The following is a 12,924-nucleotide window of genomic DNA, read 5'->3' on the forward strand; positions in this document are numbered from 1 at the left end:
TTTGTTTAACCTTAAAGTAGAAAAGGAGTAATAAACATAAAGTGCATGTTTCTATTTATTTATATCTTACACTAACCAAATATTTGTGAATGTACCATAAAAAGATATTTTATGATATCTAAAAATTGTAGGTCTAGGGATGAGAGTTTTCACACATTATATATATATATATAATGCTTGTGTACATTGCACGGGTCAAAATGCTAGTTGCTTTTAAAAAATGCAGACCAAGTTGAACTCATGGGTATCTAGGACTATCCGGTGCAGTCATTTGTGTTGTCCAAATGTATCCTCAATGTAGTTTGTTTGATTCATATCTCGCCACATACATCATTGTTATTTGATACTTAAACTATGTGCATCTTTGACCTTTGGTCAAGTGTGAAATAATTTCTCTTCCATTGTTCTTCTTCTTACACCTTATTTCCCACTAATTTGACATATCTTTCACTCAAACACTTATTTTTCTTCCACAATTATGACTCAAGGTCACCATCTTTTTTCACTTACTTTTTACATATATAAACTGTTTTAACAAAATAAAAAAGGAAAAATTACTTTTAATAATCCAACCTTTTGACGATTTTCCATTAATAATTCAACATTTGGATTATTATCTAATAATCCAACCTTTGCACCCCATTAACTTTTATTGCACCCAACCGGTCACCAACCCAATACATCAGGTAACCTATACACGTGTCATACAGCCATTTGTCATAATTTATTTTATTTTTTAAATTAATAATTTATTTTCTTTTTAATTTATTGTATTTCGTTCTTTCTTCTTTCCTCCTCTCTGTCCTTAGTCACTCTAATCTCACCACCATTGTCATCTTTTCTCATCCTTCCTCCACCACCCACATCCCCCGTTTCTCCTCCATCCTCCACCCCCAACCTTACTCACTCCCACCACCATTGTCATCAGCATCATCTGATCATTAAAATAAACCACAACAAATTGATTTTATGCACTATTCAATCACTTACATTTTCTCATCCAAATCTACATAGATTGCCCAGAAACCCAAAAGAAAGCAAAGTACAAAAGCAGAAGCAACAATTAGTAACCACTTTCGTCATTGCCGCAACAACCACCAACATAGTTGACCTTCAAGCACCATCGCCGATGCCGACCAACCCTCCAACCCACCCAAATTTTGATTTCCTACCAAATTGTAAAAGAACTATTTATTTGATCGAAATAAAAAAATACTCAAATTCATGCCTAATGCGAACCAAATTGTTCATAATGTACCCCAAATTATTTGAACAAGAACCTTAATTTTTTCCCCAATTTGATTTTCTCGGGCCTTTTGCAAATCTGGATATCGGATATTTGTTGGCTTGTGCGAATCTGGGCTTTGAGTATTTAAAGCGACGACGATAATTTAAAATGCCGTAGGTGGTGGCTGGCATGGATCATCGATGAAGGTGGTGAAAATTCATTTGGGGAACAAAGGAAGGAATAAACCGAGAAGAGAGAAAGGAGGAGTTTAATTTTTTATTTTTTGAATAAAAAACGATTATCCTGTATTTCTAAAAGCTTTTTATTTTATTTTTTTTTAATAAAAATAAGAGGGTGATCTTGTTAACAGGTAAACGGTCATCTGGGTGCAATAAAAGTTAATAAGGTGCAAAGGTTAGATTAATAGATAATAATCCAAAGGTTGAATTATTAATGGAAAATTGCCAAAAGGTTGGATTATTTAAAGTAATTTTTCCAATAAAAAATTAGTACAAGTGGGTGATTTGGGCAAAGTGGCAACAATATTCATGGAATCTATGTTTTTTGACAATTTTTAAGCGTGAAAGCAAGGGTTTTTTGGGTTCACTAATGAGGTTGCCCGAGGGGCAATGATCTGACCTGTGTCGAGGCCAAGCCCACTTGACAGCAGTAAAAATAAAAAATTAGAAATAAACTGTTTTTGCTAAAAAAAAATTGCCCTGTTTTAGCATGCATTATAGCATTGAGAACAATATCCCACACAAAAATAATTCGATTATATCCGACTCGTAACCGACTAATGACCCAATTTAACAGCCCTACGCTTTTGCATTCTGAGTCCAGAGTACACACAGATCACTCTTTCTTTAACCTCAATAAACAGTTTGCTGTTGCCTTGCTTAGTGTGGGAACTAAATGCTGTATCCACCATTACCAATGGGAAAATGGGATGCAAATGGGAAACTAATTAATGTGTGAACTTGGATATATGAGATAAACAAATCTGATAAATACAGAATAGGTTTTCAAATTTTCTCCACATTGAGTTTTGGTTTAAAAAAAGACAAAAAAGTGGAATTCAGCATAAGATATATTGTAACAAAATACCACCTCACGCCTCCATTTACGAAGAAACTAAGCAATCATGGTAATGTGATAATGAAATGGAATGGAGACTCATACATTAACATGCATTTAACTTCAGGCTAACGAACACGTCGAACCTTCTCTTCTTGTCCAAGTCCGAGTGATTTCTGAGCATTTGAGATGCCTTCCGGATCTGTTAAACGCCCAAGTCAATACAATTTTTTTAACAAGGGACAAAGTTTTTTTTTTCTTGGTGCGAATGAGCCACAAAGGCAATGCAAATTACAAATGGAAGTGGGGGGGTTCGAATCCTAGACCTATTGTACACAGCCCTCAGTCTTAACCACTAGGCCAAGACCTCATTGGTCAATAAGGAACAAAGTGAATTTACAAATTACAACCCAAGCATTTTAGTTAAAAACGAAGCAGTGAAGGGTTTTGCAACATGATATGGCCAGGACTCGGGAAAAGATTGGAATGACCCTTTCACCCACAACTGAATAGGGCTTAGAATGCATCAAAACCTAATTTCAATATGAGCAGTCAAATTAATAATAGACAAAGACAAGTACGAGGCTACAACTTCACTAGACTAATGCCGTTAGCATTTTGGATCTCCACGACTCTAGATCCCCCTCATCGTAAAATTTTAATAATTCCTTTATCTTCTTTCTCATTAACTCTCTTCAAAACAACCCCCCTCCCAAACAAAAAGTCACAACCACATCCTCCATCAGTGTTTTCACCTCCAACCTGCTGCATTTAATGGGTTTACATGTACACATCCTTACTAAGATTAGTTTTAAAAAATCTTGATTAAGACACAAGGGTGAAAAGAAGAATGAATGATTCTTCACCTTTGACTGATAGACTATTATCAATTCAAAAGTGCTATTATGTACAGTAATCGAATATAAACCAAATCAAAATATATGATGCAATGGTTTGATCGTTTCACTTGCGTACTTCATCACAAAGAAGTTCCCATTTTCACATACTTTTGACAAACAAAATGAGAGATTCTACATGATAACAAGCAAGGATCAAATTCATCAAAGGTCAAAGTAAATATGACAAGTAACATATGCACTGACGGATTAAAAAACCATAGCAGCAAACATAAAGGCTAAAATCTCTCCACACTGTTTGGGTTTCAGAAACAATTCTGCGGAGCTAAGATACTAGATGTATGCACTAATGCACTTTCTTTACTACCAGGTAGACTTTTGAATAGAACGAAAGCAAACCAAAAAATTATGTCTTACCAAAAAACTGAGTGAATATACGAGTGAAGAAGCTCAAGTTGCGAGAAACGTTATATGCCATTACTGGAGGAAGGGGTTTAACAAGGGTGTCAATGCTAAATACCCGCTGAACAAACTGCAATTAAATCCAAAGATAGAGTAAGCATTACATAACCGATATGAATAGTTTTCCAAAAGAAGATCAATGTAGTACACTAGTAGATATGCCATACAACCTAAAAGGGAGGTAAATCGAAGAGAAATTGATCTAGGACTCCAGAGTTCTGAACAAAAAAAGATACCAAAGGGGAAAAAAGAAGAAAAAAAAAGGTAGAAACTCCAGAATGCAAGGATGATACCAACTAAAGTGGAAGATAACTTGTCCAGAAAAATTGTTTCACCCCAAAGGAAACAAATATAGCAATCCCTTGAAGATTCAAGATTTATTAATAACATCAGAAGTGAAAGATGAGGATGAATTTTTTAACATCTGTCCTTCCTTCTGATAAAAAGTCTCTGTAACCCATTATTTCTGTAACAAACAGCTTTCAGGCCCCTTTCTTCATCGAGTCTCAATATGGAGATCCAAAATCGCAATAGAACCCCATAGTCTAATCTCCAAGAGAAAATAGCCAGAAGGATAAGCTGCATAGGCCTCAAGCAAAAGTAAGTGACCATAAGCCAACCAAGAAATTCTGGGTCCTTAACTTCACAAACAAGTTGTCAGATTCGATGAATACAAAAGAGCGTGCATACTCATATGCCAATATTAGGCAAATGTGTAGTGTTTCCATTATTCTTTCAAAAGTCTCTGCCTGACCTTCAAGAGAAAAAAGAAAAAGAAGAAAAGCTGAAAAGGTACTTCATCTATAAGCCATGCCACAAGCATATAATGTCCACTCCGTATTTGATAAAGGATTTTCGGTAGACTTTCCTCCTTTCGTCTAGAATTACACTCGCCAAGGTTTGACATATAAAGAATAGAGATTCAGTAGAGTAAACCACCAATCCTAACTCCTGAGGTGTCCAAACACACTCCTCTTACATACCAGAGTTATTAAAATCATCTAGAGAACCTCTGCCATGAGTCCCTGACATTTGGAACTACGCTTTTGTTGTTAGCATTTATGGAAGGAAAGGGAAGGGAAGGGAAGGGAGGGAAATAGAGGGAAGAAAAAGGGAGGTGAGGGAAGGAAAAGAGGAGCTTCCATTTTCCTTCTAAATCTTTTCAACAATGAAGAGATTGGATTTATTAAAAGGGGAAGGGAAATGGATCCCTATAATTTTCTTCCCTTCCCCCCCCCCCCCCCCCCACCCCTATATGTTATTCGAACAAGTAAAAATGTATCCCTCACTTTCCCTCAAAATCTTCCTATACAAACATAGTGTAAATTATACCAACTTTGCTGGAGACTCTGCATGAAAAGTAAAGCTAATTGTTGGTAGATTGGAACACATGAATACAAAATGAGGATCTTATGCTTCACTGCTGACCATCTCATCTTCCCCAAAGCGAATGAGTTAGTTCAATCAAAATGAAAGCATAAGCTTCAGCAGAATCAATGATCTCATCTTCACCAAAATATATAAACTTCTCAAACTTAATTCCACCATTTCTCCAACTTCGCTTCATCATATATTCACATCAAGAGTCAAAACTCAAAACCCAATTTCAACTTAATTCCAGCATTTGTCCAACTTTGCCTCATCATATATTCACATCAAGACTTAAAAATCAAAACCCAGTTCTTAAATTTCATTTTAATCAATTAACATTATTATTGTTCCAGTAGATTATCACATTTCTAAACCTAATTACTGAAATTTAACACAAAAAGCATGATGCTTCAATACAAACATCCAACTTCAATCACATGTAATCACCAATACGCAAAATTAAAAGCACCCACAAACTAAAATAGAATAGAATTATCCTCCTATATCAATAAAAATTAACTCCATCAACAAAATTCAAAACCCAACACGAAAATTTACATTAAAAAACCCTCTAAAAAAGCAGAAAACCAGCCAATTTCACAAAAATTCGCCATATAAACATAAAAGGTAAACAAATAAAAGAACCCACAAACTAAAACAAAACTCAATTACACTCGATATCACAAACACAAGTTTTTCCATCCAAAAATTGAAAACCCAATTACAAAATACAATTATGTCATGAAAATTCCTCAAAAAGAATGAAAGTTAAGAAGCAGGAAACCTGGAAGTTGCGCTGGAAACTGTAACGGAGTTGGGGGTCGATATCGGAGAGAGAATCGTCTTCATCATCGGCATTGTTGTTGGAGTGAGAATGCTTTTTACCGGGAACATGCATTGTGGGTGTGCTACCTGGTTGACTGGTGACTTTGAGCTTCGCATCTTTGAATTTATCGGCGGAATTCTCTTCATCTCTCCATGGCGCCGATGACAGCAATTGTTTCTTCGCCTTCGCCATTTCTCTTTCTTTCTCTCTCTTCTTGCTCTTCACTCTTCAGTCTTCTCTCCTATCCGCAGCAGATTGTACATTTGTACATCATCAAACCCCCAAAATTTCCGTTTATTCCCAATTCATTTCACCCGATGACCCGATTTTTTTTAATATCGTTGGTATCACAAACCCGTTCGGTGTTTTTTTGGGTTGGCCGTTGGTGTTGTGACTTGTTGTTAGCTTTTAAAATCAATATGACTGTGACAATGATGGATTTAATATATGGGTGTTAAATCGGATCAACGGATCGAGTTTGGGTCTGACTCATCATTTTCGGATTGAAATGGATTAATTTGGCTAACGGGTCGGATCGGATCGGATTGAAAACTTAACGGATCGGATCGGATCGATTTTTTATGCACGAGTTCATATCGGATCGGGTTGTAAACGGGTCGGATTGTAGTCGGGTTGGTCGGATCGGATTGGAACATGATGGATTGTTAACGGGTTTAGCCGGACTATAACGGGTTCGGATTCATATCGGATCGGATTAATCGGTAACAGACTAACACGGGTCGGGTCGGGTCGGGTCATTAGCTTTTTGAAATGGTCAAACTTCTAATTCACCTCAAAAAACTCTTATTCTCTAAACCTCTCATAACCAAACACAATTTTTTTTTTTTTTTTTTTTGGGGGTTACAAATCCATATTTTGCTCAGCTTCTTATTTATCTGAACTTTTAGTTCAGTTTTAAACTTTATTGTAGTGACTTTTACCTTGCTTAATGCTCATAGTTACCCATATATCCTAGTGGCATCTTTCTGATAAAATAGAGTATGGAGTATGTTCAACTCTATTAATACTGGCCCTAGCCCACAAATCTTTAGTCGGTTTATAATTTTGTGGTGTAGAAGGAAGACGTGATACAATCTAGGACACTAGGTAGTCAGCTAGTTGATCTTTAACAAACTAAGCTAGTTTTTTTTTTGGTTAACTTCGGAAACATAACATTACTTAAATATTGTCATATAATTCATTACAGTCCAAAAGCAACTGCCGCAAAGAGTAAATATTCGGAACAAACTAAGCTAGTTGATGTTCACAAAATGCTGAAACAAATTCTGCAAACCTGGATACATCAAATTCTAAAGATATTGATCCCTTTTATCTGCACATTTCTACCAAAAAATTGTTCTACAAATCAAATTTAATTTCTATAATACAATGATGAATATTTATATTCTCACTCTCACATTTGGTGTAAGTTACGTTATAACTCCTATAAGCTTAGAAGAGAACAAAAAGACTATGGTGAATGGAACTAAACACCATACAATACACCCGTATTAGGTAAACCGTATCATAATATTCACATCATCGATTCCTTCACGAAGGCGGAACATCTGGTAGTTTTTTACCGGCTAAGAAGTGGTTGATCAACTGCAAAGCCTGTCTTGGCTTAGTTGTTGGAACTTGATGCCCTGCACCTCTTACTGTCACAAACATCAAGCCTTCGTACTGGATTGTCCATCCTCCAACCTATATTATATTATTATTCATAATAAACATAGAAAAACAGCTTCTAGAATTATTATCTGAAGTGACCTCAACATTAGTGTTTTGGTATTATATACTACAAGTAAGCTACTTTCAATTCTATACCTGTGAGTTGGTATACCATGCTGTCCATTCTTGAACTGTTTTAAGCCCGACTTTTCTAAGAGTGTATCTTGTTGATGTTACCGGAATTCTCCCATCTGTATCGCCACTGTCCATCAGTACAAATACATCCATTCATCAGTTGTTTGTGATGAACATGAAGTAATAGTTAAGACAACACGCATTCTGATATGTACAAGAGCAAAGTGAAGATTCTGAGTGTTTTCTATTCACCTAGTTTTCACTTATTTTTTTGAATTTATCTTATCTGAACTTAATTGAACAACTTATCAAAACTTTTTTTAAAGTTATAAATTATACTTGGCCGGGTAGCCCTTATTTTTTCATGAACTTATCTTATACGAACTACTTTGAAATTAATTAAATCTATCTGAACTTATTCTTCTTGAAATAAGTGAAAATAAGGTGAGAAGAACAAAGCAAAAAGGAGGAAGGGGAAGTAAATAAATCACCTGTATATCCATATGCGAAGACCCTTGTCTATAAGCTCTCTTATAGTAGGAAGTATCGAGGATGGAGAATCACTCCAAGAAGTGATATTGTTACTGGAAAACCACACAACCAACACTTAGTACTTTAGTAGCTTATCTTAGACGGAGTATAAGCAATGTTATAACAACGCAAATAAAAAGAATACACAAGTCTAACATGTTTCACTAACAATGTGTTAGCTATGTCCACATGTAGAGAAGAGATAATATAACTAGATTATGATCTAAAAAGTGTTTATATAATACTCTCAAGACAGGTGTAGAAAAGCCCAGAAAATAGGCCCAAAACAGATAATATAAAGTTTGATACCGTGTTGGGGCGTTGCAGAAAGGGGAGTTGACTGATTCAAGACATATTCTAACAAACAGCTAATGAATCAATGACAATGGCCATATATAGTTGCCTATTACCTGCAGTGAGTCCATGGATACGGAAGTTTAGTAATATTAGCATGTAACGCAGCTTGAACATCCGGTCTATTCATATAAACATCTGTGTAGCCTGATGCACATGGATCATACCCTGCTGCTGGTCTTTTCAGCCACCCTTCCTGCAAAGAGATCGAATAGCAATTAGTTGGTCACAGAACTCGTTATCAAGCAGAAAAAAGAAGGGATTAATAAATATTAGACTTACAAATCTGGAAAACAGTCTAGGAGAAATGCCATCAATTACAGGAGGCTGAGTGTTCCTTGTGTCAATACTTGTCTGGTTTTCGACACATATTGGAGAGTACAAGCTGTATATATCTATCAGTCTATACTCAGAAAAGTACTGAGTTAAGGCCTTGTTGCACAATGTTGTCAGATTCTTCTTACTGAAGTCACAGTTTTTCTTCAGATCACTGTAAACACGATCTGATATCACAGCATGATTCCATGCATACTCAACCATCCCTCTCTGATCAGTATCGTCATCTAACAGTGCATTTCCAATCTGAAGAATGTCACTGTACATTATAACCAGACCTCCATCAACATTATGAACATGAAAAAACAAGGAATTCGTACCATGAAACCTTTCAACTTGATCTGATCTTTCTTTGCAGCAATCTTATTGCTGTCGAGAATGAGCTTGGCAAGTTGGGGAACATAATGGCCTTAAAAAGTGGGACAAGAAAAAACGTGTTAGTTCAAGTGTTGCAATTTTTTGAGACAGAGGAAATTCAATTGTTAGTTATTTACCTGCATAACTTTCTCCGGAAAGATAAAATTCATGGGACTTAAACTGTGGGAATCTTCTGTACCAACCTACTAGAAAGTTATATGCATCCCTGGCTGTTGATCATGAGGTTAAATATAGCTAACTAGTTAGAATCAGTAATCATAACAGTAACACCACCAATAACAATTTTTGCAGGAAGTAGTATTTTAGAACAAGACTGAGAGAGGAGGATTGCCTGCAATTGTGTCACCAAGTTCACTTATGTCGCTGCTAGTATTAGTGTAAGAAAATCCAACACCAACAGGAGATTCCAGAAACAGAAGATTGGCGGCTGAAAATACCAAATACTTTTAGGTATGATGTATACATGGGAGTTTTGCACAAACAGTACTTCATAATACTAAGAAGTACGGAGTATGTGAAAAATAAAGTAGAGATTTTTATGAAATAATTTTTTGGCGGAAAAGTTTTGCATTAGGAAATGACACGTGTCACTCCTGATATCTGTTTTAGTATAATGTACTCCGTAATAGATTAAGCGGAGAATGTACACATTATTTTCACCTTTATTCCAAGAGTACTTATTGAGCTTTAGTTTGGGCTTGCTGCCCTTTTGAGGAGAAAAAGGGCCCAACTCTTCTGATTCTCCATACCCAATTGAAGAGCAGCCTGGCCCTGCACATTTAAGTTCATGCAATTCAAGAATAAAATTGAGAAAATCGAAAATATTTCGTACTTTATTTAGGCTCTGTTCTGTTCACCTTATTTCCATTTATTTTAGAAAAAATAAGTTCAGTTAAGTTCAGATAAAATAAGTTCAATTAAGTTCAAATAAAATAAGTTCAGGAAAAATAAGGGTTAACCAAGTATAATTTATAACTAAAATAAATTTTGATAAATTCTAACAAGTTCAGATAAGTTCAGTTAAGTTTAGATAAATTCAGATAAGATAAGTTCAGGATAAATAAGTAAAAATCAGGTGAATAGAACGCATCATTATTAAAGCTAGGTGTGTTTTTTGTATGGACTAATTGGTTCTGATCCAAAATTATTGGACCTTGTTGACTTGATTGAACTTTTTTGAGCCATTTTGTCAAAGGCTTAATTAAAGATAGGTACGAAGTGACTAGTGAGTAGGTACGGGGAGCTAACTACTCGACCTAAAGACTTTAATGATAACAAGCAGCTAGAGGCTAAGCCTTAACACCTAACTATTTAACTAATAAATTATACTCGTAATATAAGATTATGCATGTGGTTACACAGATTATCAATTACGGAGTATAATTAGATCTACTTGTGTATTGTAGACCACGATTTTAATTATTATACCACATTTTTTTATGTGTAGCACGAGAGAGCTATAAGGACAATGATGTAAACCGGATTAATTAAATTGCAGGAATGAGGTACCACTCTCTAGAGTTTCAACAACGAAGTTATGTCATAATTTAATAGACCACAGTTCATAGTAATGTACATAGGAGTCATTTTAAACAATTTGCGTCAAAATTCCATGACCATCTTTTCACATTTCAACTTTACATCTCTTGTGCTCTAGCTTAATTAGTGATGTATACTCCCCTCAAAAAAAAAAAAAAAAAAAATTAGTGATGTATACAATTTATAGTAAAACATGAGATAAACTTAATTTTAAATTAGTAATTAACTTGCTAATGAAACTTAGAATTGGAAAGTACTAGTCGATTATGCACGCATGTAGCCTAGCTAAATGCATGTGTAAGTGTGTTACCAACATTGCTAGATGTTGAGAAGATTAACCCACATGTGAGTTGAGACTAATTATAATTGTCCCACATGGAAGAAATAGAGAGAGATTGACTAACATAGTAAGATTGATGGGCTACTCCACTTATCACCAATTGGATTTAAAATGGAAACCCGTCAGACTTATATGTAGTCAATCTCTTCTCTTATACGAACTTGTGTATGGCCCGGTGAGTTTATCACTAGACAACCAAGTTTTTTTTTTTTTTTTGGGGCAAAAGAGTCACACGTAAAATGCAAATTTAAGTGGGGGAATGAGGATTTGAACCTGAGACTTATTCTACACGGACCTTCATTCTTAACTACTAGGCAAAGACCTAATTGGTGCTACTAGACGACCAAGGTGCATGTGCGTAATTGTGTAACAATATAATTGTTAACATTGCAACAAATAAAACAATTACTCCATACTACGTACGTATACTTACCTCCATTAAGCCAAAGGAGCACAGGCTTTTTGGCAGGTTCATCAACAGCTTGAAAGAACCAATAAAATAGTGCCTTACCATGAGTAGCATTAACAGTCACATACCCTGCATACTGCTTAAAACTCACCTTTGGCTGCCCTGGAACCCTCTTCACAAAGTCTGCCCTTTGCTCTTCCTTTATTTTCGGGCTTAGGAAGCCCGACGATGACGGCCGAGAACTCGCCGGAGAAATAAACACGGCGGCGCTTGCAGCCAGCAGCAGCCATAGCAAACAATGGTTCATGATCATGTTTGCTTGTTTAAATTCTTAAGACTTCAATATATTTGAGGAAATGATGTTTTTAATGATCACAAAAGGGAGTCTTTTTGTAAGACAAAGTGTAATGTTGCAGTTTAAGTTATGTACCTAATATTTGCACTTTTTGAATTCTTCTTTTTGTTGGATCTTATTAGTAGTTAGAGATCAATATTTTTCATTGTAATATATATGCATGCATATAGTATTAAAAATGTCTTTTAGCAAATGACATTATGCACTTTTTTGTAATCAATGATATACTCCGTATAATGTACACATATGTGCAAGATAGATTAACCAAGATTTGTATAACTAATGTAATAGATAAATATGATTTAGGTACTCTTGATTTGCCCCCACGTTTGTGGCAAATGTGTTATTCGATGATAGGTCTCTATGGACACTAAACTATATATGTAATTTTCTATATTGAACTTTTAATACTACGTTTCTAGCATGCATCAACAAAAATATACTTCCTCCGATGGCGATTTTTAATACTTACAACGTTGGTCATTCTCACGCATGCCTATCCACAACTTTGATCATTAATATTTTTAATTCTATTTTAAGCAAAAATTGTAAAAAGTTAATATTTTCAAAATACAAATTAAGACGACTCTAACAAGATCCTACATGAGTATATGTTTTATCTTACATATAAATCATCAATAATAGTCAAAATAGAATATGTGAATAGTGTAAAATATACAAATGTTGCGAGTATTAAAAATTAGAGAAAATACAAATTAACTGCTGAATATTTAAAGTAATTGAACGTCCAATTATTGCGTGATAACACAAACTTACATGTTATCCACATGTTCAATGTATTTTACTAAAGTACATTGAAAAAATGTACTCCTTACTTGTATGTGTCAAGCAACTTCTTATCGCACGAAAAATAAATTACATTTACATTAACACGTAATACTCCATGATGTAGTATTCGATCTGTATTTAGATTACCAAAATTTATAAAAAATTGGTGGTTAACTTTTGATAGAAAAGTCAAACTGTAATTAGAAAAAGATAAATTAAAGTTGATGCATTTTAGAACTATCCAAAAATAAGAGTCAGTTTGGGTA

The 12,924-nt window shown here is 34.9% G+C and overlaps 2 protein-coding genes across 2 annotated transcripts; both read right to left on the bottom strand.

The window, feature by feature from the left end:
- Positions 1–2,184: 2,184 nt before the first annotated feature.
- On the bottom strand, positions 2,185–6,101 carry LOC110782178 (uncharacterized). Its single transcript, XM_021986303.2, has 3 exons — positions 5,780–6,101; positions 3,580–3,694; positions 2,185–2,507 (listed from the first exon to the last, which is right to left on the bottom strand). The coding sequence occupies exons 1-3, from the start codon at positions 6,011–6,013 to the stop codon at positions 2,434–2,436; spliced, it is 423 nt and encodes a 140-aa protein (XP_021841995.2). The 5' UTR covers positions 6,014–6,101; the 3' UTR covers positions 2,185–2,433.
- A 917-nt stretch (positions 6,102–7,018) lies between these two features.
- On the bottom strand, positions 7,019–11,996 carry LOC110781985 (serine carboxypeptidase-like 34). The gene is made up of 10 exons (XM_021986029.2): positions 11,539–11,996; positions 9,887–9,997; positions 9,558–9,653; positions 9,343–9,435; positions 9,169–9,257; positions 8,795–9,094; positions 8,569–8,708; positions 8,119–8,211; positions 7,649–7,754; positions 7,019–7,525 (listed from the first exon to the last, which is right to left on the bottom strand). The coding sequence occupies exons 1-10, from the start codon at positions 11,825–11,827 to the stop codon at positions 7,373–7,375; spliced, it is 1,470 nt and encodes a 489-aa protein (XP_021841721.2). The 5' UTR covers positions 11,828–11,996; the 3' UTR covers positions 7,019–7,372.
- Between the last annotated feature and the right edge of the window lie 928 nt (positions 11,997–12,924).

Source organism: Spinacia oleracea, chromosome 2, assembly GCF_020520425.1.
Source record: "Spinacia oleracea cultivar Varoflay chromosome 2, BTI_SOV_V1, whole genome shotgun sequence".
Taxonomy (NCBI): Eukaryota; Viridiplantae; Streptophyta; class Magnoliopsida; order Caryophyllales; family Amaranthaceae; genus Spinacia; species Spinacia oleracea.

What these genes read in the sequence shown, in the direction of transcription:
- LOC110782178 (XM_021986303.2), bottom strand. Translation starts at nt 6,013, where the DNA reads ATGGCGAAGGCGAAGAAACAATTGCTGTCATCGGCGCCATGGAGAGAT. An exon ending in GTTTCCAGCGCAACTTCCAG is followed by an intron (nt 3,695 to 5,779) that starts GTTTCCTGCTTC and finishes ATTTAATTGCAG; the next exon opens with TTTGTTCAGCGGGTATTTAG. An exon ending in TATATTCACTCAGTTTTTTG is followed by an intron (nt 2,508 to 3,579) that starts GTAAGACATAAT and finishes GGCGTTTAACAG; the next exon opens with ATCCGGAAGGCATCTCAAAT.
- LOC110781985 (XM_021986029.2), bottom strand. Translation starts at nt 11,827, where the DNA reads ATGATCATGAACCATTGTTTGCTATGGCTGCTGCTGGCTGCAAGCGCC. An exon ending in TTCCGGAGAAAGTTATGCAG is followed by an intron (nt 9,258 to 9,342) that starts GTAAATAACTAA and finishes CCACTTTTTAAG; the next exon opens with GCCATTATGTTCCCCAACTT. An exon ending in CATGGTATACCAACTCACAG is followed by an intron (nt 7,526 to 7,648) that starts GTATAGAATTGA and finishes AATATAATATAG; the next exon opens with GTTGGAGGATGGACAATCCA.